The sequence below is a fragment of the Hemicordylus capensis genome, chromosome 14, assembly GCF_027244095.1.
Source record: "Hemicordylus capensis ecotype Gifberg chromosome 14, rHemCap1.1.pri, whole genome shotgun sequence".
Lineage (NCBI taxonomy): Eukaryota > Metazoa > Chordata > Lepidosauria > Squamata > Cordylidae > Hemicordylus > Hemicordylus capensis.
Window position 1 is genome coordinate 18,809,549 of NC_069670.1, and position 27,781 is coordinate 18,837,329.

General features: G+C 45.7%; 1 protein-coding gene and 1 long non-coding RNA gene across 15 annotated transcripts in view; one reads left to right on the forward strand and one right to left on the reverse strand.

The window, feature by feature from the left end:
• LOC128337155 (CD48 antigen-like) lies at nt 1–27,108 on the forward strand. Of its 13 annotated transcripts, none has more exons than XM_053277828.1 (10): nt 3,721–4,081; nt 7,697–8,041; nt 8,161–8,460; nt 10,509–14,081; nt 15,907–16,356; nt 19,772–20,104; nt 20,258–20,575; nt 22,685–22,786; nt 23,495–23,580; nt 26,757–27,108. In XM_053277828.1, exons 5-10 carry the CDS (start codon nt 16,089–16,091, stop codon nt 26,859–26,861), a joined length of 1,212 nt encoding a protein of 403 aa, XP_053133803.1. In that variant the 5' UTR covers nt 3,721–4,081; nt 7,697–8,041; nt 8,161–8,460; nt 10,509–14,081; nt 15,907–16,088; the 3' UTR covers nt 26,862–27,108. The 13 variants fall into 13 exon arrangements, with proteins under 13 accessions (XP_053133808.1, XP_053133803.1, XP_053133807.1 ...); XM_053277826.1 differs by lacking the exon at nt 3,721–4,081 and adding an exon at nt 4,091–4,228 and having other exon boundaries at nt 7,511–8,041; XM_053277831.1 differs by lacking the exons at nt 3,721–4,081; nt 7,697–8,041 and adding exons at nt 4,091–4,228; nt 7,511–7,629.
• Nucleotides 7,344–27,781, reverse strand: part of LOC128337167 (uncharacterized) — a 67,949-nt gene continuing 47,511 nt past the window's right edge. Inside the window, exons 3-4 of one of the 2 annotated variants that reach the window (XR_008312206.1) lie at nt 20,367–20,543; nt 7,344–9,927 (exon numbers count right to left, since the gene is read on the reverse strand). This is a non-coding gene — a long non-coding RNA (uncharacterized LOC128337167). Of the gene's footprint in view, nt 9,928–17,065; nt 18,056–20,366; nt 20,544–27,781 lie in introns of those variants that run through there. The other variant, XR_008312207.1, reaches the window with a different exon arrangement.

The following is a 27,781-nucleotide window of genomic DNA, read 5'->3' on the forward strand; positions in this document are numbered from 1 at the left end:
ATTCCATCTCCCCCAGGGTGAGGGACTGGGGTGTTTGCCTCTTCTCTTCTGCCCTCCTGGGTTGCCATCTGCTTCTCCCAGGACTGCTTGTGGAGAGGCTTTGCAGGACTGGGGTTGTAAGGGTGAGTGGGCAGTTTTTTTCCTGGTTCCACCTGCTGAGCTTACTGCTCAGCCTATATAGGAAGACTGCCAGTAGCGGCGGGCCCGCCACCAGCGGGGTCGCCACCGAAGGGGCGACACCAAAGGGGGTCGCCCCTTTGGCGGAGCCACTTCGGGTGAGAAACGAGGGCGAGGGCTGGACACTTTGTCCAACCATTTGTATAGAGGCAGGCTTCTGTTCAATCAGTTTTAGGTTGTGCTGAGGTTGGGCTGAAGTTGTAATGTGTGTGGGTTTGTCTGGAGATGGGGAGCCAGGGAATGCCTTCGTTGAAGGTGGGGCTGCTATTCCTGTGGTGGTGGGGAATAGAAGAAGTAACGCTGGCAGGTCCGCAGGCTGTTCCGGGGGAAGGGTGGTCAGAAATCTAATAGCTGTCCCCCTTTCCGGCTCTCCTGCCAGCTCTTTGATCTCGGGGAGCACTGCCAACATCCCACATAACCTTACCTTGCTTCTCTGCAATGCCAAGTCGGTCCAAAATAAATCAGAACTCATCCATGATTTGATCATGGATGAAGGGGCCGACCTGATGTGTATTACTGAGACTTGGCTGGGGGAGGCTAGTGGTCCAGTTTGGTCCCAGCTTCTCCCGCCAGGATATTCTGTAGAGGAGCAGGTGAGGGGACGTGGGCGGGGAGGTGGAGTGGCTGTGGTCTATAAGGATAACATCTCCCTTACCAGGGTCCCTGTTAGGGTATCGGACCATATCGAATGTGTGTACTTGAGTTTGGGGACCAGGGATAGATTGGGACTTCTGTTGGTGTACCGATTGCCCCGCTGCCCAACGGAATCCCTTACTGAGCTCACGGACTTGGTTGCGGAACTTGCGTTGGAGTCTCCCAGACTTTTGGTGCTGGGGGACTTCAATGTTCATTTTGGGACCAGTTTGTCCGGGGCAGCTCAGGAGTTCATAGCGGCCATGACGACTATGGGCCTATCCCAAGCGGTCTCTGGATCGACGCATATTGCAGGTCACACGCTTGATTTGGTCTTTTATTCTGATCAGGGTGGTGCTCCGTGGGTGGGGACTCCTTCGATCTCCCCGTTGTCATGGATGGACCACCATCTGGTTAAGGTTGGACTTACAACCACTTCCCACCTCCGCAGGGGCGAGGGGCCTATTAGAATGGTCCGCCCGAAGAGGTTACTGGATCCGGTAGGATTCCAAGGATCCTTGGAGGGATTTAATGTTGGCTCTGCAGGTGATCCTGTTGATGCCCTGGTTGAAAACTGGAACAACTTGCTTACCAGGGCAGTAGACACGATTGCTCCTAAGCGTCCCCTCCGACCTGCTTCAAAATTGGCCCCTTGGTATACGGAAGATCTACGGGGGCTGAAGCGGCAAGGTAGGCGACTGGAGCGCAAGTGGAGAAAAACTCGACTCGAATCCGACAGATTACGACATAGAGCACATTTAAAGATCTATGCTCAGGCGATACGTGCGGCAAAGAAGCGGTTCTTTTCTGCCCGTATTGCCTCTGCGGGTTCACGTCCAGTGGAGTTGTTCAGGGTTGTCAGGGGACTAGTATCTGCTCCTTCTCCCTTGAACCAGAATTTGGAAGCATCAGTTACCCGCTGTGGTGTGTTTAATGAATTTTTCGCAGACAAAATCTCTCGGATTCGGGCCGACCTAGATGGAGACTCCACAATTAATCTGATGTCTGAACTGGAGGTGTCCGACAACCCCTCTTATACGATTCGGCTGGATCAATTTCAGTTTGTGACTCCTGAGGATGTGGACAAGCTGCTTGGAGCGGTGAGGCCTACCACTTGTCCTCTTGACCCTTGTCCAACATGGCTTGTTCTATCTAGCAGGGAGGCTGTTGTAGGCGGCCTGGTAGAAATCATAAATGCTTCTCTGAGGGAGGGCAGGATGCCTCCTTGTCTCAAGGAGGCAATTATTAGACCTCTTCTAAAGAAGCCTGCATTAGATCCCTCAGAGTTGAGCAATTATAGGCCGGTTTCCAATCTCCCATGGTTGGGCAAGGTAATTGAGAGGGTGGTGGCCTCTCAGCTCCAGGCAGTCTTGGAGGAAACTGATTATCTAGACCCATTTCAAACTGGTTTTCGGGCGGGCTATGGGGTGGAGACTGCCTTGGTCGGCCTGATGGATGATCTCCAATTGGCAATGGACAGAGGAAGTGTGACTCTGTTGGTCCTCTTGGATCTCTCGGCGGCTTTCGATACTATCGACCATAGTATCCTTCTGGAACGTCTGAGGGGGTTGGGGGTGGGAGGCATTGTTTTTCAGTGGTTCCGCTCCTACCTCTCGGACAGATTCCAGATGGTGTCGATTGGAGATTGTTGCTCTTCAAAATCTGAGCTTAGGTATGGTGTTCCTCAAGGCTCCATACTCTCTCCAATGCTTTTTAACATCTACATGAAACCGCTGGGAGAGATCATCAGGGGATTTGGAGCTGGGTGTTACCAGTATGCTGATGACACCCAGATCTACTTCTCCATGTCAACTTCTTCAGGAGTTGGCATATCCTCCCTAAATGCCTGCCTGGAAGCAGTAATGGGCTGGATGAGGGAGAATAAACTGAAGCTGAATCCAGATAAGACGGAGGTACTTATTGTGCGGGGTCAGAACTCTAGAGACGATTTTGATCTGCCTGTTCTAGACGGGGTCACACTTCCCCAAAAGGAACAGGTTCGCAGTCTGGGAGTACTTCTGGATCAACGTCTCTCCTTGGTTTCTCAGGCTGAGGCGGTGGCCAGGAGTGCCTTCTATCAGCTTCGGCTGATACGCCAGCTGCGCCCGTTTCTCGAGATCAGTGACCTCAAAACAGTGGTACATTTGTTGGTAACCTCCAGACTGGACTTCTGTAATGCGCTCTACGTGGGGCTTCCTTTGTACGTAGTCCGGAAACTTCAGTTGGTCCAGAATGCGGCAGCCAGGTTGGTCTCTGGGTCATCTCGGAGAGACCACATTACTCCTTTGTTGATGGAGTTACACTGGCTGCCAGTAGGTTTCCGGGCAAAATACAAAGTGCTAGTTATTACTTATAAAGCCCTAAACGGCTTAGGCCCCGGGTATCTAAGAGAGCGTCTTCTTCGCTATGAGCCCCACCGGCCACTGAGGTCACTTGAGGAGGTCCGTCTCCAGTTGCCACCAACTCGTTCGGTGGCTACACAGAGACGGGCCTTTTCAGCTGCTGCCCCGAGATTGTGGAATGCACTCCCTGCTGAGATACGATCCTCCCCATCTCTTGCAATTTTCAGAAAACACCTGAAAACACATCTCTTCAGCCAGGCTTTCTCAGCTTTTTAAAAATTTGTTTTTAAATTGTTTGATTGTTTAATTGTAGTTTTATGATGTTTTTAATTGTTAATTATTGTTATGTTTTATAATTTTTATTTTAATTATTAACTGATTTTAAGGTGTTTTAATGTAAACCGCCCTGAGCCTTTTGGAAGGGCGGTATAAAAGTTTTAATAATAATAATAATAATATGTGGACTTGCAGCCTTCATTCCAGAGGGCATACGAGGTAAACGCCATGTGTGTAAAACCTCCAGGAGAGTTCCCCCCCAGACAGTCATTTGAATGTGGAAGGGCAGGTGTGCATTCACATATCATCAGATCGAAGTTGAAGTCCCTACAAGCTGGAATGCTCCACCCACGATTCGGGGTTTTCATTGCACATTGGCGCTCTGCCCAATCTGTGTCCAGAGTTTTGGAAAAATCACCTTTTGTGCCAGGTTTTGGGGGCAAATTCGAACTTGCAGAAAAGCCTGCTGTCTCAGAAGGCTCCAGCAATCCACTTCACAAAGAGAGGCAGAGCAGCCAGCCGGCAGGGTCTCGAGTTCCTCTTCCTCTTTTACAGCCCAGACTGCCAACAAGAGATGGCTGTGATGAACTCCGCCAGGAGCCGCCACCTCCTGATCCCTCTTGTATTCGGAGCCTTCGCCGCCTCTGTCTTTGGTAAGTCAGTGTTGCCTGCATTAAGCACGTTGGGCTGCTGGTCGCCAAGAGGAAAACAGAAATGCGTCTTTTGAGATGGAGAGAGGTGGAGGCATAGCCCCCACATTGGGTGCTGTCATTTTGCTGCTAATGGAGGACTCTGCACAGGTAAGATGTAACGGAAGCAGAAGTGAATGAAATAAATCATAGAGAATGACTAGTGAATGCAAGAGAAGACATAAATGATTGGGATGGGATGCTGGATGGCTCTCTATATGTGGTCTGTGCGCTCTCACTAGTGAATTATTCTGCTTCTTAGCCAAAAGCAGTCTGGAGCTGGAATTGCACGCGGAATGTTCTCAGGCTCTCTCTCTCCGACTGAGGAAGGAAGAAGGGAGAGAAAATGTCTGGCTCGAAGTTATAAAAATGATGCATTCACAGTGGCTGGGAAGTTGCCTCGGGAGAATTTTGTGTCCGTAATTTTGCGTCCGTTAACATCGGATTATGTTTGCCTCCAGAAGCCTGCCTGTCTCTGTTGACAGAGTTCTTTGTTGCACTTTCTCTGTTCTCTGTTCCAGCTCTGTTCAAGTCAACAGAGATGTGATCTCGGTTGCATTTTTTAAAAAGTCTTTTGGTCTTTATATCTGCATAACTACTCTCCATGGCCATGGGCAGGGGGTCTTCAGCCTTTTGCACAGGGGTGGCACTCCATCCACATACCCTCTGGCAAATCTCCTCTGCATTTTTATATTTTTCAAAAGCAGTTTGTGAGATTGCAGAGAGGCAGAGATTATGCAGTGTTTCAGACCACTGCCAAGAGCTCCAGATGTGAAATTTTATTTATACTGCCCCAATGGATGTAGCAAAGCTGATGTATGGTAACCGACCTCCCCCTGCCTTTTATAGCTGGACATTTACTTATTTAGAGGCAGATGTAAATAAACCTTTCTCAAATGTGGGTAACAGCATTTTGAATTAAATAGCTAGATCCATGTTCCTTTTAAGAAAGCATACCATAGCATTTTTGAAGATCAAAGAGGGCATAAGGAAAGACAGAATTTGGATGTTAACTTTAAAAAAAAACTTGGTTTTTAGGACAGTTTGCTCTTATAAAGGAGTGTGAAGGAACAAGGCACAAACCTCTTCATTTTTGCAAATACTGAGTATAAAATGCTTGCAAAGTCTCTGAAGTAGAAAAAAAAGTCAGGGTCCAAGGTTCAAGAATCTCTCTGAAGACACAGTTGGAGGATCAGAGTTGAAGAAGTAAATGTTGGAGAGCTGAAGGAACTGAGTCCAGTCAAAGCGGAATAATTGCTAACACAGGCTGAGAGAATCAGTGCTGTGGCTGCAGCAAGAGCTGAAATCACAAAACAAGAAGGCTGGATTGAACCCCAGGCCTGTACTGTGACCAGGATAGGAGACTTGCAAAACAAGCCAGTTGCTGAAAAAATGGTGTTAGGGGCTCTGTGTTAGGGACCAGTTGAGTTAGGTTAGTGGATGCATTTTTGGCCACATTTTGTTTATGCTCTTTTGGTTAGTGCTTTTTAAAAATACTGAACTTGCGAAGCAACTTTTGATTTAAAACTGAACGAATTGCAAAGTAAAAATTACTTGTTGATCTTTCAAAGAAAAAATGTAGCTTCTGTTTACTCCACCCACGCCTATCGGCCTTATCACTCTGCCAAGGTTTGTTTCTGATAACAGAGGTTTGAAAAGCCGTTATAGCAGGCTCAGCTAAGAGCACAAAAGTCTCCTGTGTGGCAGCGATTAAACTGGTAATTGCCAGGGAGATCTGTGTGTGTTGTGGTAGCACAGCGAGGTGGACTCTCCGTACGTGGTAGGCAAAGCGGTGGGATAGACGGCTATTTCTCCTCAAGGAGAAAGCGGGGATCAATCCTGCCAGAAGAACCTTATAATTTCTCCTCTCTTTCATTATAATTTCTATCATATCCTAACCCACTTTTCTCTCTGCGTTATGATAATGCTTTCCCCCCTTTCTCCGCATCATTAAGCATCTCTCTGAATCCCTCTGTCTTTCTATACTGCTGCTCTTTAATGTTGTGAGACACTGATTTTCTGAAATCAGCTGGACATTTAATGCAAACGGTGGCTGCCCACAGCACTTTGTATGGTTTTTTAAAATCCCTTTAAGCATCCTGCAGTACTTTCTGTTTCAATGTTACATGGTTCCTGTTCTAACGCCCCCCCACCCCATGACACCATCATGACTAAATCAGGTGCTTTCTTTATTTCTTTCCTTCTCGCATTCAAAGCAATCACAGCGCTTGCTGATCTTGCTTCCTGGCTATGGTGTGTTATCAGGCCTTGACTATTTGTTAGTAAAGGGAAAAACTTCAATGGTCAAGCTATCTTTACAAGAAAGAAAGAAAAATTCCCAGCCCTATTTGCCCCTCTGGGGACCAAGATAGCCCTTGGGGAGTAAGGATTTCCCCATACATTTTCCTCCTCTCCAGGAAGAGAACTGTCAGACTAGACAAAATATGTCCTCCCTCTTTCTCTGTGCACATCATAGCACTCTTTAGCACCACCACGGGCCCCTCTGCACGCCCATCCTGCACCCCCTTTATTCTTTTCTCCACCCCACAGATCTTAGCCCCCCCCCCATCTCACAGCTACCCCCTCTTCTTTTCTAGGTCTGTCTGCATCTCTCTCTTCTCATCTTATAGATCTCTCTGTGATCCAGGTGACGCCCTTTCGCTCTGCATCCCTTAGCACCCTCTTTGCCAACATGTTTTAGTCCCTCTATTCTCACTGCTCTCCGTTCCATTTTCTTTTCCTTTGTCCTCTTTTCCTGTGGCCTCTCTTGATGGAGTTCCCTGACTGCACATCCACAATGTCTTTTCCTTCTCATTGAGGACCAAACTGCATGCTACATGGAAGATCTAACTGCATCTCCTGAGCTTTGGGGTTTTATTTAATAACAGCTGTACTCCCCACCTCGCCCACTGTGGCTAACAGGAGCTTAGAATGCAGCAGGAATTGCCCCATGGGGAAATAGTAACCTGGAATGTGGTCGTTTGGATCAGGAAAACTGTACAGGTAGGAAGGATTGAACACCCACTCCCTCGTGATGCGACTTGCTTGAATAAAATTCAGTTCAAATAAAAATGAAGATTTTGACCTTTCCAGATTGTTTAAGCCACCTGTTTGCAGATTTGCCAAGCCTAGCCAGATGCTTCCTGTTGTTAAAGTTAATGAGTGGGAAATTGAAGTAAAGCTCAGAGACAGGTGGCGGAGTTGAAATACAATGGAGTGAGTCCTATTCAAAATTTATTTGTTTGATTATTTATCATATTTCTGTACCGTTTGATATGTACATCTCTAGGTGGTGTACAAAATTTAAAATATTGAAGTCACAGATTAAAATACATGACAATAAAAACAACATAATAAAATAGTTATTAAAACAAGTTCTTAAAATTATTAAAGTTATGAACCTGGAGCGGGAAAAGCAGTCATCGTATCTACAAGCTTCCAGGGAGAAGCCATGCATTCAGAGCCATGCATCCTTAATTTCCTGGCATTTTCAGACTTGTCATGGATGGAAAGTAAGCATATATCTTTTTTCTCCTTCTGTTTATGTCACCCCTCCCTTATTTTTTAAAAATATAACAGGCACTGGGGGTAGTTCAGCGGAGAAGCTTGCCCACCAGGAAGTGGCTGGGATCCTAGGAGGATCAGTCTTACTTCATGTAGGTATATCTTCAGCCAAAACAGTGGCTGAAATAGAATGGGCATTTGAAACCAAGAAGAACCGTACGTTCCGAATTGCTATGTTCAGAGATGGAAACCTGAAGCAGACTAAGCTCAGTGACCAGTTTGGGAAGCGACTGGAAATGGCCAATGAGACCACGCTGAGGATCTTGGACCTGGCAATGGAGGACCATGGCGTGTATACAGCCCGCGTGAGACTGGATACCGCAGAGGTCGAAGACCACACTTTCAGCCTCGAGATCTATGGTAAACAATTGTTGTATGATTTGCTCAAACGGAACATGGAATCAAACTGCCACGACTTTTCCTGCTACTGACAGCCCAGGGACACAACGTTCATTGTTTTCCCCCTTTGTTTTTGATAGAACTAGTGCAAGATGTACGGATATCCCACCATCTAATCTCCCGTGATGCAGACAGATGCAACGTGACCCTGCAGTGTCAGGCATTTGGAAAGGGGAGGTTTAATGTCTCCTGGAGGAGAGGGAATCCACTCAGGGGCCTCGAAGATGTGTCAGACCGGTCTCAGCTCTCTGAGAATGGTAGCAATCTCTACTTGTTCTGGCATCCCAGCCCTTCAGACTCCAACTTCACCTGCCTAGTCAGCAACCCTGTTGATCAGAAGAAGGTCTCCTTCAACTTGCTCAGCATCTGCCCAAATGGAGGTGACACCCTTCCTTGTGCTTTTCCCCAAACCACAATAGCACAAAAGCGAAAGTGTTTTTAGGCATGATAGCAAGCTAATAATGCCTGACCACAGGTCAGAGCTCTGAAGGAGTCCCAAATTCTTCTCCCTCTCACATAACACTAGAACCAGGGCTCATCCCATGAAACTGATTGCTAGGAAATTTAGGGCCAGCAAATGGAGGTACTTTTTCACACAACGTATAATCAACTTGTGGAATTCTCTGCCACAAGATGTGGTGACAGCCAACAACCTGGATGGCTTGAAGAGGGGTTTGGATAACTTCATGGAGGAGAGGTCTATCAATGGCTACTGGTCGGAGGGCTATAGGCCACCTCCAGCCTCAAAGGCAGGATGCCTCTGAGTACCAGTTGCAGGGGAGTAACAGCAGGAGAGAGGACATGCCCTCAACTCCTGCCTGTAGGCTCCCAGCAGCATCTGGTGGGCCACTGTGTGAAACAGGATGCTGGACTAGATGGGCGTTCTTGGGCCTGATCCAGCAGGGCTGTTCTTATGTTCTTGCTGAAGCCAAGAGTTTCTAGTCCAAAGGACAATCCAGATATGCATGGCAGGAAACTCCTAAATTACCCAGAGGCAGTACAGTATTTTCAAATAAAATGGGTTCCTTTTAAATTAAAGCTCTCATCTGCACCCTACATAAGAAGATAAGAATAGCCCTGCAGGATCAGGCCCAAGGCTTTTCTAGTCCGTCATCCTGTGGCCCATCAGATGCCTCTGAGAAGCCCCAATCAGGAGATGAAGGCATGCACCTTTTCCTGCTGGGCATAATGTGGTTTTGGGATTATTAATCTGATTAGTGGATGTTAAAAAAAACTGTTGAGAACAATGACAGTGGAAATCTGTTAGAAGGGTCTCGCCTTCTAGATTAAATTAAAAAGTCTCTTTAGATTAAAAAGTCTCTTATATCAGGCATTTCAACGAAATAGTCTTTAGGTAATATAGCTATTTAGGCTGAACAGTTTCCTACAGCAGTGGTTTTTGCTTTGAACTCAAGAATGTGAATTGTATTTCAAGGTATCAAAAATATAGAAGTACATACATATGCAAAATTGTTTTACAGAGTCTGAGGTATCACTGTTGTTGGGAAAGGAACATAGAAAGGAAAAAGTCCATGGAAATTATTTGTGCCAAGCCTGACAGATTTCCCAATCTCATTATCCCTCCTGGAGAATTTCATACTTGGACACCTTTCTGTTTTCACTGTTGTAAATGGCTTTGGCACCAGAAGGAGTGATAGGAATAAAATAGTAAGCAATCTTTTTGCCACTGGATACAACTTGCAAGCTGATAATCGACTAGCCCATAAGTCACGTGGCTGGGGCACTTCTGAGGCTGTTCACAGGGCCGATAATGGAGCAGGACAAATGTCGTACCCAGCTTTGGAAGCTGTGTGCATTCCTGAGGTTTGGTCATCTGTTAGCAAACCCTAGGTAGGAAGAGGAGGGGATTGGTTGTCTGTGAGAGAGGATCTGGGTAGGACATCCTTGTCATGGGATGTGCTTATGGCCACCAGGTTGGGCGGCTTTAAAAGGGGCTTGGACAAATTCATGGAGGACAGGTCTATCAATGGCTACTAGTCTGAGGGCTATAGGCCACCTCCAGCCTCAGAGGCAAGATGCCTCTCAATACCAGTGGCAGGGAAGCAACAGCAGGAGAGAGAGCATGCCCTCAGCTCTTGCCTGTGGGCTTCTCAGAAGCATCTGGTGGGCCACTGTGAGGAACAGGATGCTGGACTAGATGGGCCTTCTTGGGCTAAGGCCAGCAGGGCTGTACTTATGTTCTTATCCTACCGAACATGTTTATCCAGCATTTTAACAAGGTAGAAGGAAAAGTCGTCCCACCCAGCTCCTGTCTCACAGATGATTACTCCCCCTACCTAGGTTTTTCAGCCTTTGCGAATAAAGTGCTCATATATGAAAATCGCCTCAGGGCTGTACTTGGTTGAATAAACCTTCTTGCGCTTCTTTGTTGCAAGAGGTCACAACAAAGGTTTCTTGCTTGTTGCAGGTGAACGTCATTCGAGTAGCCAATGTCTGATTGCTGGCAGCATTGTGCTGTTGCTCACAAGCAGAGGATAGACTGAAGGTGTAGAGGTCTAAGAAGAGTCCTGCTGGATCAGAACAAACGTCCCTCTCACCCAGCATCCTGGTTTCCACAGTGGCCAACCATCAGCAAGCAGGGCAGAAAAGCTCCGTTGGTCCCAAGATCTTGTATTGAGAGGTAGACTGCTGCTGCACATGGAAGCTTCATTCTTAGCAATCATGACTAAGAACCCAAGAAGAGCCTTGATGGACCAGGCTCAAGCCTATCTAGTCCAGCACCCTGTTTCACACAGTGGTCCACCAGCTGTTTTGTTTTGTTTTGTTTTACATTTATATTCTGCTCTTCCTCCAAGGAGCCCAGACATACATAGTCAAGTTTCTCCTCACAACAACCCTGTGAAGTAGGTTAGGCTCTGGGCCAGAGTCACCCAGCAAGTATCATAGCTGAGTGGGGATTTGAACCCAGGTCTCCCCAGTCCTAGTCCAGCACTCTAACCACTCCACCACAATGGAAAAAAAAGAACATTTTTAGATGGTGTTGGATGGAACAAAGTGGTGTGGCCACTTTGCTGTAGCCAGCAGCAGATTCTGAAGAAGAAAGATTGTTTACTCTGACTGGCAGTGGTCTCTAGCATCAGTCAACCAGTTGACTGACGTTCCGCCTGACAAGTGCACTTGCCAGATTACACGCTGCAACAGGGGTAAAATGCTTGAACTCAGCAGGATTGTATCGAAAACGATCCCTAGAATCTCAAACTCCTACAACAGGAAAATACAGCTATTTTTTTGCGACGCACATGCAACGTTGTAGCACTATGACGCAAAGAAAAAATCCGAAATAAGCCATTGGAAGTGCAAACGGCACCTTGCTGTCAGCTCAGGGACCGTGATGTCGGAACACAGGCAGTACGGAAGGAAGCACACTTTGCAGATCTGTAGTGACACTGTGGTAGGGTTTAATCTGGAAAGCACCTGGGTGGAAGCACAGATGCATATGAAACATACACAGGGGCTATTCTCACGAGTAGCAAAAATCAGGCTAGGCTCTCCTAGCCTGATTTTTGCTGCTCGTGTAAACCACTGGGCTCGCAGGCAAGCCCGGTGGCTTACAAGCAGCTAGCCCGCTTTTGTAGTCCTCCCCTAAGCCCGGGTTTGTGGAGCGAGCACTCCATAAACCCGGGCTTCCCAATCGTGAGTAGCCGTGGTGCAGCTCCGCACTGCGGCTACTCACAAGTAGACCCCCGGAGGGGAGGCGAAAAGCCGCCTCCTGGATCCGGGGGTCTCCCCAGTATGCCCTGCGTGCTTGCGCAGGGCATACTGGAGCTTCTGGGGGCCGTGCAGCCCCCGAGCTCCCCAGCCCTCGCCGGCCCCGTCACAGAGCCGGCAATCATGTGGGCGGCCAATCCGGCTGTCCAGAGCTCCTGCTCTGATCATGAGCAGGGAGAGTGGGCTTAGCCTGCTCTCCCCCCTCACTCTTACGAACAGGGTCTCACTGATCGTGAGACCTGGCTCACAGTCTGGGAAGCTGCAATCAATACACTTCCCAGTGCATGTACATTGCCTCTCTCTTGCAAGAGTCAGGCCAGACCCAAAGAGTGGCTCAGAGCACATCAGCCTCCTTGCATCCCAATCATTTGCTGCCTGAAGTGGCTGCTCCTGCATGGTGTCAGTTTGGGAAGCGAGTGTGTAGAATTCACTGGTTAACCATTGTTTACATGGTTTAGATGTTGCTTGGTCTGCAGTTGAGTGAGGTAAGCATGGCAACCATTGCCAGGAAGTTTTTCACACGGGGCTTTTAAAGCCCTTTAACTCTCATCTCCTCCGGAATTGAGGGGGGGGGTGTTCACATATCGGCCAGATTTACCCAGAAGTCCCTGCACGTTATTGGGGAGCAGTTCACAGACAATTCGGGTTTTTCACTGCACGTTAGAGTGTAGCCCAACTTATATCAGGGTTAAAAAAACTCCACTATTTTGGTTGGTTTTTGGGGACAACTGTGGGTTCACAGTAAAGCCTCCTTATAAACTTGCAGTAAAGCCTGCTGTGTGTAAAGGTCCCAGGGCTATTTCCACACAGCAGGCTTTACCGTGCGTTTACTGTAAGGCTTTACTGTTGAGTTTGAAGTTGCCCCCCAAAAAACAATGCAAAAAGTGGCTTTAAAAAAACCAAAACCCCTGGATATTTATTTTTATTATTTTATTTATTTATCACATTTATATACCGCCCAAACTTTCGTCTCTGGGTGGTTAACATGATTAAAACACATATAAAAAGTTAAAACAATTCAACAATTTAAAATCAATCACAAAATTAAAACCAACAACTTTTAAAAGGCTGAGAAAGCTTGGTTGAAAAGATGGGTTTTCAGACTTTTTTTAAAAAATTGCCAGAAATGGGGAGGATCGTATCTTAGTAGGGAGCGCATCCCACAATCTCGGGGAGGCAACCAAGAAGGCCCGTCTCTGTGTAGCCATCAGACAAGTTGGCGGTAACTGGAGACGGACCTCCTCAGATGACCTCAATGGGTGGTGGGGCTCATAGCGAAGAAGATGCTCTCTTAAATACCCAGGGCCTAAGCTGTTTAGGGCTTTATAAGTTATAACTAGCACTTTGTATTTTGCCCGGAAACCTATTGGCAGCTAGTGCAACTCCATCAGCAAAGGAGTAATGTGAGAGATATAAATTGGGCTGCACTCTTAATGTGTAGTGTAAACCCCGAACTGTGTGTGACGTGCTTCCTCAATAGCTCGAAGGGACTTTGGGGTAAATCTGGCCGATATGTGAACTCCCCCCCCTCCATTCTGGAGGAGATGTGAGCTAAAAGATGCGAGCGTGACGTTTTCTTCGTCATGAACCCCACCGCCTATTGAGATAATCAGGAGAGGTCTGTCTGCAGTTGCCACCGGCCTGTCCGGTGGCTACTCAGGGACGGGCTTTTGCCGTTGCTGCCCCGATGCTTTGGAATGTGCTCCCTGCTGAAATAAGAGCCTCCCCACCTCTGACAATTTTTAAAAAATCTTTAAAGACACATTTGTTCACCCAGGCTTTTAATTAAACACCGTTTTAATATTTGTAACTTTGTTTTAAAATATGTTAAGGTTTTAAATTGTTGCAGTGTTTTGACTGTTTGTTGTCATTTATTTTAACCAATGCTTTAATTTTTTGTTGTTGTCATTTATCTGTTTTAGCTAATGTTTTAACTTTTCTGTTTTTGTTGTAAACTGCCCAGAGACATGAGTCCATCGCTTGTGTTTTCTTAGCAGAAAAATAAACCCTCTTTATTTTTTTAATTATATGAATTGTCTTTACTGGAATAACACCCTACGCCTAAAGCATAACCCCGCGATCAAGGGCAACAGCTATTCTAAAAGAGGATGACTGAAGATACAGTAAGAGGTGGCCGAGGATACACGAACCTTCCCAGACTCCTGTACAACCCAGTCTCCGGTTAAGGGCTTCTTCTCATTACCGAAAGCTGGGAGGGAGAAGCGTCCAGCCAGGGTCCAAGCCCCATGAATGCTCCCGAAAAACAGGCAAGGTAGGAGGAAGGGGGAAGTTATTGTGAGCTACCTGTGGTCTGGATAGGACAGGACGTGTTCTTCCTCCAGCCTCGATACAGTGCTGGATACATGATGTGGGCTGGCCACCATCACCCCACCCAGATCTCAGACGGACACTCCCCCCATTTCCTTGTGCTTTGCCAAAAGGCAACTGTTTCTCGGGAATACACACAGAGCTTGGAGGCCACCTGGGAGCTGTCAGTAATGAGAACAAGGCCTCAGTATCTCTGAGAAGGTGTGCACCCTGAGAGCTGGTCTTGTGGTAGCAAGCATGAATTGTCTAATTTGCTAAACAGGGGCCACCCCGATTTGCACTGGAGTGGGAGCCTACATGTGAGCACTGGAAGAGATTCTCTTTAAGAGCATTATGTATTGTCTTGTGCGCTTTATCAGGGACCTAGAGAGAGATGTTTAGGACTAATCTTCTTGTATTCTGTTTGTGATAAAAGTGCTAAGGAGAAAATTTGTTGGTGGTCGACTGATGCCGACCCATATATTACATACATATCAAACTGTGTTGTTTGCAAAAGTCTATGATGATTGCATTTTTGGGAAATATTGCTGTAAATTGTAGAGGAGTTTTTTTTTTAAAAAAACCTGAGAATATGTTAGCTTATTTTATTTTTTGTTTTGGAATATGTATTTTAAAAATGCTTTGTAAAGGCTAATCGTCACATACAATAAACTGGGTTGGATTGGAATTGGATGGGGCCGTAGCTCAGTAGAAGAATGCTTGCATGCAAAAGGTTCCAAGTTCCCTCCCCGGTAGCATCTCCAAGATAGGGCTGAGAGAGACTCCTGCCTGCAGCCCTGGAGAAACCACTGCCAGCCTGTGCAGAGAATAGTGAGCTAGATGGACCAAGGGTCTGACTCAGTAGAAGGCAGCTTCCTAGGTTCCTATGTAATTCCATGCTGCATCTTCTGCCATGAAGGCAAAAAGAGACTATTTTGCTATGGTTCCTTGGTTGCCACATGAGATATGACATTGCTGCCCATTATATCTGCCAGAGCAAGACTTGGAAGTTATTATTTATTGAGGTCATTCATACAATCAAAAACTGTTCTGCCCAGGTTTGGGGGCAGTGTGCACTCCCAATTTTCAGAAAGCAAAGTAAGAGGGAAACCTGGGTAGAAGTGATTGCATGAAAGCAAGGTAGGAGGGAAAGCTACCCAGGTTTTCCTCCTACTTTGCTTCAAAAAACTGGGAGCATACACAGCTCCCAAACCCAGGTAGAACAAGGGTTTGCTTGTATGAATGACCTCAATGTCTTAAGCATGTGGAGAGAGCTTTTTTCACATTACCGAGTAGCCCCCGTTCTCCTCCTATATACTTTTAAGTTATAAGGGAAGTCCTTTCATACATTCCGAGAGCGTGAGCTCTGACACTCCTCTTAAGAGTTGAAGGGGGTCTTGAGTGTCATCTAGCCCAGGGATCCTCAATGCTGGGTCCCCAGATGTTATTGGACTTCCATAATCCTCAGCCCCAGTGGTCTTTGGTTGGGAATTATGGGAGTTAAAGTCCAATAACATTTGAGGGCCCAGCATTGAGAATCCCTGACTTTCTAACCCAACACCCTGCTTGATGCTGGAAACCCAGAACCAGTGCACCCCCAAAGCTGGCCTCTAATTGAAGACTTCCAGTGAGGCAGAGCCCACCCCAACCCCTAAGTAATGAGAACATACAGTTAAGAAGTTTTGCCCAACGCAACTGAAGCCCATTAGACCTAGTCCTATCTTCTGGGGCAGTGGAGGGCAAGTTTTCACCCTGTTCTGCATGACAGGCTTTCTTGTTTTCAAAACTAGGATCAACCTGTGCATCTGTAGGATCTCACTTCAAAGAGATGAAAGGCTGCAGCTTCTGGAGGAAGTGGAATGATGAACAGGAAGAAAGGGAGGGTTGCGGCTGCACTGGTAGAATAAGAGATGGGTGGGTCTAGGTACCACCCACCCCGCAAAAAACAACTAACCTCCAGTGACTTCACTACATGCAGCCAATACACCCACCTTCCTTTCTGAGCAAGAGTCATTTGCAGTTTGAACCTGCAGATGTTCCAAGATGCTCATGGTTATTTAACACAGCTCTGACTCTGATCTGCTGTAAGCGAACCATCAGCAAAGGTGTGTGCATGTGCATGTGCATGTATATGAAGGATTCTGCACACTGCAGAACACAGATGGTTTTGACCATGAAGTGCACCAGCAGAAACCTTGAGCTCCCTCTTCTACTGGGAACATTAATCAGCAGCTTCCTTGGTAAGTCATCTGAAGCGTGTTAAAGACTTGGGGCATCAGGGAAAATGCGGTTGTCATGAAAATGGAACTTTCTTGCAAAAGGTCATAAAGGTGTATTTAAAAAGAGAGAAGAAGGGGACTTCCTGCCAAGCCAAGACATGGCCCCATCCCAGTATTTAATCTGCAGCAATACATAAAAGAGACTGTGGTGGGGAGGTGCCTTATTTTTAAGGTCAGTGGAGCTGCTGATGCAGAGGTTGCCATGGCATCATGCCAGTATACAGCGTATCTCTTTACTTAGATGATATAGATAAGCCGCAACACAAGCAGACTGAGTAACAAGCCCGAGGGGAACAACTGCTATAAAAGCAAAGAGGCACCTTTTCAGGTATTGCCTCTCTTCTGTTTAGTAGGGGGGGAGCAACGGACCCCATTCAGCACAGCATCTCCCCAGTGGTTGTTGCTGGAATCTCCCTGGGATTTCAGTCTTTAGGGCAGGGAACCATTTTGTCATTCCTCTTGTGAGGTAAACTGCTTCGGGAACCTTTTTGAAAAGCCATGTGGACAGGTGCTACATGAATAGAAAACGTGAGTCTTCTCCCTCAGGCAAAAGTCAGCTTCATGAAGCGGTCCATGCTCACTGGGCCAAGGGGTACCTTTTCAAAATGGCGGCTCTCTTCTATTTAGCAGGGAGAGAGCAACTGTCCCCATTCAGCCCAGCATAGCATCCTTCCTGGTGGCTGTTGCTGGTGGGTTTCTTTTTAGACTGTGAGCCCCTTTGGGGCAGGGAACCTTCTTGTGGCACACAGTTTGGAAATCCCTCCCTGCTAACTGGGATAATAGACAGTTTTTAGAGTGGTGACCCTTCTGTATATAGTTGGGGGTGGGGTGGGGGGGGCAACGGTTCCCATTCAGCAGCCCAGCCCAGCCCAGCCCAGCCCAGCCTTGCCCAGCATCCTTCCCAGAAGCTGCTCCTGGTGTCTCCTTTGGGTCTTTTCCTTTAGATTATGAGCCCCTTTGGGACAGGCAACCAGTTTCTAAATTCCTTTTCCTATGTAAATTGCCTTGAGAACTTTTGTAATATATTCTACATAAATATATAATACCTAATAAATATATTAGAGATAGAGTATTCTAGTATTAATAATGATAAATATATTGTTTACTATTTATTTATTTAAATATTTATATCCCACCCTTCCAGTACACTATTGCTAACAAAGTCATCAAAGCCAATACACTCTCTCTCTCTCTCTCTCTCTCTCTCTCTCTCTCTCTCTCTCTCTCTCTCATATATATCGATATCGATATCTATATCTATATCTATATCTATCTATCTATATCTCACACAATAGAGATTTACTAAAACTAAATCTATCATATGGTCATATAAATAATCTTAATAACAATAACAACTACAATAATAATAAACTCATCACTCTGATGGCCACTTTAATATGGCTACAAATTCAAAAGGTTTGCATCACTACATTAAATGCAGGGAAGCAAGTATTTCTATCACTGTCCTATATTTAAGCTGTTTCCTGTTAGCCTCCTTCTCTCTCTGCGCTCTCCAGCTCCTGCTCTCTTCTCTTTCAGCATCACTACAGATGTTCTTTTTCCTCTCCACATGCCAGTAGCCCAGAGATAGTAGAAGCAAATTATCCTCGTGTTTCAGTTTTAATTGTGATTTTAAATTTTTATCTTAGCTGCCTTGGGGCTATTGAGAAAGGTAGGGAAATATATTGATAAGATAAATTAAAATTATCTTTACCTTTATCTTTCTGTCCAAAGTTCTTACTACAGCCTGTGATTTCTCGATTGCTCCTCTTTCTCTCTGCGTCATTATAGGTCTCTCTGGATTTCCATCTCTGTTATCCAACTCTCAGATCTCATCTTATAGCTATCTCCCCAACCTCACCCACCCACCCAACACCACGGGTCTTTTTTACCCCTGCTTCTTTCACGTACCTCCCACATTTCACAAGTTCCCACTGTTAATCTCTTTTCTATGTTGTTACAAAGTAAATAATGGCTACTTGCCATGCCTTTGAATGGCAGGATGCTTACTCATAGTCCAGGAAGTCAATGGAGATTCCTGAATGGGAAGGTTAATGGCACTGAAGTATCCTGAACAGAGGGAGCTGTAGAAGCCTGGCCCAATGACATACCCACATCCACCTGATAGGTTTTTTGGAACAAACTAAAAGAACCTTCCACTGGGACCTTTGGCCATTTCTGTCCCTATGAATAGAGAAATGTTCTGGCCATTCCACGAATGGCTTTAGAAACTCCCTTGAATTCCAGTAATGCTTTGCTGTGTGGCAAAAGGGCAAGAATGGTTTAACTGGTTTTATGTTATTGTAAACCGCCCAGAGATAAAAGTTTGGGGCGGTGTACAAATTTGATAAATAAATAATAAATAAAATAAGAGGTCAGGAGAGCAGGTCACGGGAGAGCTTGAAGAGTCCTCCCGTATTTGTTGGAGGGGGAGGAAAGAAACTTTTACTAGGTTATTAGGTCTGGCAGGGGGAGTTCAGTAAAATGACTCCTCAAATGCTTAGGGGGAGATCTGCACCCCTGCAGGGGGCTACTGTCCCCACACAGGTCTAAAGCGACAGGTCTCAAGTCACAGGTCTAAAGCCCCACAAGATGTGTGGAACGAGTTACCTAAATCTCGGCTGGATCGTTTAAGAATAATTAACACAATGCTGTCAAGCAATATAGTACAGGCCTCCACAAAGCAATACCCACAAGCCAGTTGCTGACTCCTGGGGAGAATCCCAAACCCCCGTTGCCTGAAGCTCCTCGCCTCTTTCTGAGAACGCCTAAGGCCCACAAGAAGCATGAACTAGAGAATGCCAGCATCCTCATGGCAGTATTGTTCCTCCCTGGATCCAGAATGGATGAGGGAACATGCACTAGTTATTCCAGCCTTCTTCCAGGGAACAAGGAAAGATGGAACTAAATGTTGAAAGATGCATCTTAACACAAACCGGATAGCCTTCGCCTTTGACATAGGGAGAAAATTTCAACACAAAACCTGATGCTAACTTCAACACAAAACCTGATGCTAACTTGGCAAAGAGGCACCTTTTAACGTGGTGATTCTCTTTATTGAGCAGGGGGAGAGTAACTGGCCCTATCCACCCCCAGCACAGCACCCCTCCAGTGACTGTTGCTGGTGTCTATCATACGTTTCTTTTTAGAATGTGAGCCCTTTGGGGACAGCGATCCATTTTGTTTATCTTATTTATTTGTTATTTCTCTGTGTGAACCGCCCTGAGCCATTTTTGGAAGGGTGGTATAGAAATCAAATGAATGAATGAATAGATAGATAGATAGATAGATAGAATAAGAAGTATGAGAATTTGTCCTTCAACTTGGAAAACATTTCTTCTTCTTTCTCTCCTCCCTTCATTTAAAATCAAAATAGGGACTGGAAGCCATCAAGCAAAGAACCCTCCTCAGCAAATGAACAGGGTCCTGGGAGGATCTGTTGTGTTTTCTGTTAATGTAACAGGTTCAACTGTCGAGGAATTTGAATGGACTTTTCAGAACAAGACCCAATTTCAGATTGTTAGATTTGCTGAAGGGAAATGGAAGTGGTCTGTCCTCCGTGATAGCTTTGGGCAACGGATAGAAATAACCAATGACACCACTCTAAAGATCAGCCACGTGGAGAGGGAGGACAGTGGAGTGTATGGGCTTCGTGTAACGTTTCATACCGAAGAGATTCAAGTGGACTCATTCAGCCTCACTGTCTTTGGTAAGTAATTATTCTGATTCCACCATTTCCCCTTGTATTGGAATACTGTATGTCCATGTTGGACACGGCGTGAGGATCGGCACCATTTTCCCTGCACAGTTAGTGGCAGCCGTGGGGCACAGACATCAGGAGTTTTTCCTTTGCATTCAACAGAACCAGTGCCAGAACCACATATTTCCCCCCAACTCATATCCAGGGCTTCAGATGGATGTAACGTGACCCTGCAGTGTCAGCTGCCCAGGAAGGGGGAATTTAATATTACCTGGGAAAGCGGGAACACCCTCCAGGATTCAGAAGATGGTTCAGTCCGGTACCAGATCTCCAGTCATGGTAGGGATCTCCACTTGTTCTGGCAAGCCAGCTCCTCAGACTCCACCATCACATGCCGGGTCAGCAATCCTGCTGATTGGAAGAATGTCTCGTTCAACTTGCACAGCATCTGCTCAGACGAAAGGAAGCAATTGGTTGGAGGTAAGCAATTTATTGAATGCATCCAAGGTAAAATCAAATACAATCAAATACCATACAATTTATACAATACAAGGAAAGCAATGTATTTAATTCATTGAAGACAAGCCATGTATTGCCTCCCCTGCTGGCGCTAGTGATACTTCATATATCCCTTAACAGACGTTGTTATAGTGGTGAGAATCAGCCTTACAATGGGTCCCTGAAAATCAAGTTTTGAATACACATTTCGAAAGTCACGCATTCAGTTTTGAAAGCCTGGCTGAATTGTGCAGAAGACGCATTTCTGCTCCTTAGAAATGCTGCTCCTTCCAAGGCAGGAAGCTGTCTCCTGCTGAGTCTGAGCATTGGCCCATCTAGCTCAGTAATATTCGCACTGACTGGCAGCAGCCTTCCCAGGGTCTTCCCAGGCCTGCCTGGAGACGCTGCCAAGGATTGAACCTGGAACCCTCGGCACACAAAGCAGGAGCTCCACTACCATGCTACAGTCCCCATCTTCTTGCTATGGCGAGTGCAATGTCATTATTGACATCCAGGCTGGTATGATCCATTTCTAATCCCAGCGCAGCTCCTCTCAGCAGTCTGCTATAAATTATGTATTTATTTATCATATGTATATACTACCTGGAATGTGTGTATCCCTAGGTAGTGTGCATAATTTAAAATGCAACAAAAGGAAAACAGAATTTTAAAAAATGCTGTTTTAAAATATTGTTTAAAATTTTTTAAATTGTTGTAATTTTGTAAACTTTTTGTTTTAACTAATGTTTTACTTTTTCTGTTTTTATTTTGTTGTAAACCGCCCAGAGATTTAAGTTTTGGGAGGTATAAAAATATGTTAAATAAATAAATACAATAAGTTTACAGGATAAATGTCATTAAGAATTAATTTTGACTAAAAGCCTGAGAAGGCAGGTGTGTCCTGAAAATCTTTTAGAAAGCAGCCAGAGATTGAGGTGCTCTTATTTTGACAGGGAGTGTATTTCAGAGCCCTGGGGCAGCCACAGAGAAGGCCCAGTTTTGAGTCACCACCAAATGAGCCAACAGTAACCATAACTGGACCTTCCCGGATGATCTTAATAGGTGACAGGATTCATGACAGAGAAGGGGCTCTCTCTCACCCTGGACCCAAGCCATTCAGGAGCCACCTAATGGTGCAGTGGAGGAATGAATTTATTAGCAAGCCAGAGGTTGCTGGTTCGAATCCCTGCTGGTATGTTTCCCAGACTCTGGGGAGACACCTATATAGGGCAGCAGTGATATAGGAAGATGCTGAAAGGCATCATCTCACACTGCGTGGGAGGAAGCAATGGGAAACCCCTCCTGTATTCTACAGGGCTCTGTGGGTGCCAGGCATCGACACTGACTCGATGGCACACTTTACTTTACTTTAAGCCATTCAGGGCTTTATAGGTAATGAATATTGAAATGCCAAACTGAGTTTACTTTGGTCCACTAACTGCAAAACAAGAATATTTGAATTGAACATCAAACCCAAGAACAACCCCACCCCCCAGGAAATTAAGATCATGAATCCAATCAAATAGTAAGTGAATTTTACAAAATGCATACAATATAAAGTTGAAGTAAACATAATACAGTCTGGCCTCTTCCAGTCTTTCTGGCCTTGTTCTAAGAGCTGCCACAAGAAACTTAGCTTTATTTTCAGTTATTGTTGTATTAAAATCATCTATCTATTTATCCATCAGTCATCAGAATTCCCTGGATATAGACAGAGCACAGGAAAAATAAAATGCTCTGATGTCCTTATAGAAATAATAATATAGAAGGATATTAAAAAGTGTCTTTTCTGTAGATATATGTGTAGACATGGGGGTGGAGAAATGTCCATAACTACAGTACCTGGAGGGCAGCATCTGCTTGTGGTCAAGGGACCACTGAAGGAAGGTGGTTGAACAGTCAGAGCAGAACACATAGGAAGGACTGTTATATATACTCTACAAATCAAAATCTGTGCCAACTTAACCCAAGTCCTGAGTAAGAAAAGCTTAAGATAAATAAATCTATTTGCACATTTGCCTGTTTTTAATTCTGATGCTTTTGGGGCTGAGGGACCACTAACTCTGAGGAGACATTTCTTGCTCCTTTCAGGCGGAAATGCCCTCTGGATGGTGTGTTTCATTGTTGTGCTGGTCCTAATCCTGGTTGCAAGTTTTGCGATTTGGCTGTGTAAAAAAACATTGAGCAACAGAGGTAGGAAATTGTCTTCATCTCTAGCTTGTCAGGAAAAGCTGAGGGTTGCCAAATTTGTCTGTCTGTCTACTTTTCTTTATCCTGAGAGGCTGTCTGTCTCTCTGTCGCCATTCGCATACATGGTGCTTCACAACTAATGAGAACAGGTCCCTGCCCCAAGGGGCACACAATCTACAACTGACAATGTTTTACCACCCACAGTGTTGACTGGCCATATATATGACTAGTATTCCTATTGCAGAATGTCTGTGTCCGTGTGGGTCTGGGGAAGTGGAAGATCTGATCCATTTATTTTTCTGTTGTAATTTCTACAAGAGTTTACATGACGTCTTTATTTGTTCATTGCTTGTGGCTTATTCTGGGAGATTTTTGAGGTTCTAAGTAAATTTGTTATTCACTGATACCAGGCTCTGTTACAAGGAAAGTAGCTTTTTTCATTTCTGCCCTCAAAGTAGGTGGCATGCTGATACAATCTGTCAAATTCTTCAGAATTCTTCAGAATTCAGAATTTCTCTTTTAGTCAAATATCTTTGGTTTGGCTAAACAAATAAACTGATGGACACAAGGCAGACAACAGAGGAAATGGAGAGAAGTGGAGTCAGGGATAAGCTGTGGAAGAATTATGTTGTAAACAAGGCTCAGTTACAACAAAATATGGGAACTTTTGTCAATGCAATGGAATAACACATCTAATATTATATGCCACAGCTATTGTCTCTACAACGCCGGGGAAGGATAGACCTCCAGACCCCATTTATGATGAGACTCCAGATGGAGAGATGGATGAATGCCAGGTGAGAGGACCTTGCACAGTGGTGTTCTATTGGACTTTGGCCATTGTGGCTGGGGATGTTGGGAGTTGTAGTCCTTCAACATCTTGGAGAACTGCTGACTTAGCTATTTTCCTAAATGTTTGGTGGGCTTCGTATTTCCTTCGGTAACCATTAGAAGAAAGTATGCAGTAGGTGTGTGTTATAATTGAGCAAAGCTTTTGTACTCTTTCTACTTTCTACTGCAAGGTCTCCAAGTCCAAAATAAAACAACGTGCAAGAAATCCTTTTAAAACCCAGCAGTCGAAACGAGAGATCTAAGATATACAATGCAGTTAACAGAACTAATAAGAGCAATAGAATGAAACCATGTCTTTGCCGATATCCAAAAAGTTCTGGAGAATAAAGCGGTTTTGACTTAGTATCTAAAAAGTACACACACACACACACCCCTTCTAACATGGGGGTGGTGGCAGATATATTTTTATCATCACTTGGAGAGGGCCTGCTAGGCACCCAGCACTTTCTGAGGTATGGTTGGCAGCAGGACTTTCTCCACTACAGCCCCCAGGCTGTGGGACTCCCCACCTCAGGAGATGCACAACCCCCTCCCCAATGCTCTTTTTGTAGGCAGTATACTTAGATCTTTCCTATTTCAGGAGGCCTTCAGCATGCCTGGTGGTAAATTGCGTATGATCTGGCTTCCTGTCTTGGTTGATTTTTATCTTCAGCCTCTACTGCAACAAGTCTCTCGTTCGAAGCGTGAGGATCCCATAATCAAAACCAGCTTGAAAGGGTTTTATTCGCCCCAGCGAATTTTTTATATTATATTTGAATTCCCCACCCCTTTTATATTCTATATTTTGTTTGCTGATTTCCCTTAAACACTGTTTTCCCACTTGCCTGCCCCAGTATTGACTATCTCAAGCAGGGCTGTCCTTAGAGATGCCCTTAGGCGGGGTGCGGGGCCTGGGGCAAATCAGTCCGTGTGTGGCCCCCTTCCAGTTAATTCTAATGGGGGTTAAAAGAGCAGGGCCCGGGGCAGTCACCCTGCTTGCCATGCCCAAAGGACAGCCTGATATCATGTCCCCATCTTCCAGAAGCTTGTGGGGATGCCCCCCCAGATCCACCTCTCCCAATGTTCTTTATTATCTCTCTCCCTCACTCCGAGGAATTGCTTGGGAGAGGGGTGAACACGGGCCCCCTCTCTGCTAGCTACACCCCTGCGGAGGAGGAGGAGGAGGAGGACTAAGCCTGAACGCTGTTTTTGTTCTTCCGGAGAATGCTGGAGTTGTACAATTCCAAAGAAAGGAAAGGGGGGGGGGGTATTTTCCAGAGTTTCTTGCCCCAGAAATTTCTTCGCAAGTTTACAGCTTCTGTTGCCCTTTCATTTCCAAAAGGCAAGCCAACTTTTTATTTAGACTATCGGTCTGCTGAATGTTAGTGTTCCTTTCCTTAGAGAAGAAGGGAAGTTTAAACTCGAACGTCGGATGCAGAAGCACGCTCTTACCCCAGACTTGGGGCTGAAGTCCAGGGCCTCACACACCCCTGGGAGCCCCCAAATCCTCTTTAGTCTGTTCTGGATGGTGTGGTTTGTACCCTCGAGAACCTAGGTGTTAAAACATGATGCTTAACTTGCAGCGAGGTGGGGGGGGCAGGGGCTCCAAAGGCCTTTAGGTCCAGGCTCCAAAATTACCTAGGTGCACCTCCAAGCAGATGTTAGCAAACCCTTCTATCACTGCCTATTCTGGAAGATCCATGGAACTATTAAACTGTGACCTCATGCGGGGGAGATATGGAGGAACAATCGGAGAGCATTCTCTGAAATTTCCCCTTGGGAGGAATACCCTGATATACAATTTGAATGTATTTGAAGAGAGATCTCGTTTCCAGCCTGTCGGGATGGTGGCTTTGTGTCAGTGCTGGGTGGGGTGGTTTAAATGCAAGTGAATTCGTTGTGTGGTTCTGTTGTGTTCTTAAAGTGTTGGGCTGCCATGAAGGAAACAGAGTGAAGAAAGAGGGATATTGCTAGGGGTGAAAGAAAACATGCCAAGAGTGGAGAAAACAGCCTGATCTGCTTCACATTTAGCTCAGCATGATGTGACTTTTTGCCTCTTCAGACACACTGTAGCTTGGCAGGAATTGCCAGCCTTGGGACTTCAGATGTTGTTGGACTACAGCTCCCATCATCCAATGCAATTGTGGCTGCGGTGATGGGAGTTGTAGTCCAACAACTTCTGGGGACTAAGGTCAGAGAACTCTTTGTTTTACAATATAGGTACTAGCTAGGCAGAGACATGGTTGCCTGACAGAAGCCTGATAGGAGAGTTTGGACAGTGGGATGGAAACAAAGCATCCTTTGTTAATGCATCCTGGATATAATGCAGCACCAGCTGTTCAGCCGCCTCGCTTCAAAAGGATCCCCTTCCTAAGCCTCACTCCCTGCTCTTTCAGCTCACAAGGCAAGGTCTGTCCATCCACCCACAGCCATCAGGAACTTTATTCTTTTTGCCAAAAGTTCACCTTGTGATTTGAAAAAGTCACATTTGGAAATGTAAAATGTTGGGAAAGCCACATTTGCATGATCAAATGCAAATTTTATCATAGGAACATAGGAAGCTGCCATATACTGAATCAGACCATTGGTCTATCTAGGGCAGTATTGTCTTCACAGACTAGCAGTAGCTTCTTCAAGTTGCAGGCAGGAATCTCTCTCAGCCCTATCTTGGAGAAGCCAGCGAGGGAACTTGGAACCTTCTGCTCTTTCCAGAGTGGCTCCATCCCCAGTATCTTACAGTACTCACACTTCTAATCTCCCTTTCATATGCAACCAGGGTGGACCCTGTTTAGCTAAAGGGACAAGTCATGTCTGCTACCACAAGAGCAGCTCTCCTCTCTCTCATAGCAATACATTGGGGGAAATGTTCCAGATGCGGAAATTTCCTGCTAACCTGATTGTTGAAGGAAGTCAGGAACCAATAACAATCATTTGTTATTGATTCCTATAAAAGAAATACCCATATTTTAAAAAGTCAATTTCAGTCATCAACAGCCATCTTTTTGAGCAACTTCCATTCTTCAGAAGTTGGCCATTATGGCTGAGGATGATGGGAGTTGTAGTCCAACGACATCTGGGGGCCCCTGGTGGAGGGTATTAAAAAAGGATATTTGTTTTTAATTTTTCTCATCTTCCATTTCAGGATGCTGAAACCTTTCCAGACCTGGATCAGAATTCCAGAATGAACTCTATAACTGTATATGCCACACTCCAGTTCCCTTCTCAGCTTCCGGGTCTTGCCACCTAAACAAGGTGGTGCTGTAATGAGGGGCGGAGCTTTGTTGGAGCCCAATCCTATTGGGGTTTAGCCCCAACCAACAGAATTTCCTAGGAGTGCCAGGACTTATCTGTGGAATCGAGAACTGGTCTGCTTCAACAGATAGAAACATCGGACCCATTAGACACAATCTTTGGAAAGTGCCACACAGACAGAGGATGCTAAATAAATAATAAAAGATCTTTGTAACCGGTCAAAAGAGCAAAGATAAAATGAGGCCCGAAGGATTGTATGTTCTTCAATGGCTGACATTGAAACAAATGATGCACCAGTGGAAGAGAAATTTCATCACAAGAAGGAGCCCTTTTAGTCCATCTCCCCATCGCTCTGCAGCCCACATATTGATAGCAAATATGTGCCTGCAGCTTGTGCCGGGGCGGGGGGGGGGCTCAAGGGGTACATACATTTGGGAGGTGCATACAGGCAGCTTCAGGAAGAAAAGAGGATTGCTGAAAATGGACCCAGTAAAAGGGAACGAAAGAGAAAACTGGACGTGCTTTGCAGAGGTGGGAGAGTAAGGGAAGGTTCTGATATATTTTTCAGTGTCGTCGTAATCATTGAGTTAGTGGGGACAATTGTCTCCAGGCCTCAAGGTTCTGCCCCCCCAAGTATCCCCCTCACCCTCGGGTGCCACTTTGGCCCCTGGCACTGGCCCCTCCCCTGCATCTGATGTCAGAAGCAAGGGGCGGGGCCAGTGCTGAGAACTCCACCCTCTTGTGTCTGATGTCAGATGAAGGCGGAGTGGCTGGGGGGGCCAAGGAATACCCAGGGGACAGGAAAGCCGCCGGTTGGATTTTGGCCCCCGCCAAGCTCCCTACACCCCTGATACTTTTCATATAAGGTTATATTGTCTATTTTCTGTTTATTTTTCTTTTCTCTTCTCAGCCCAG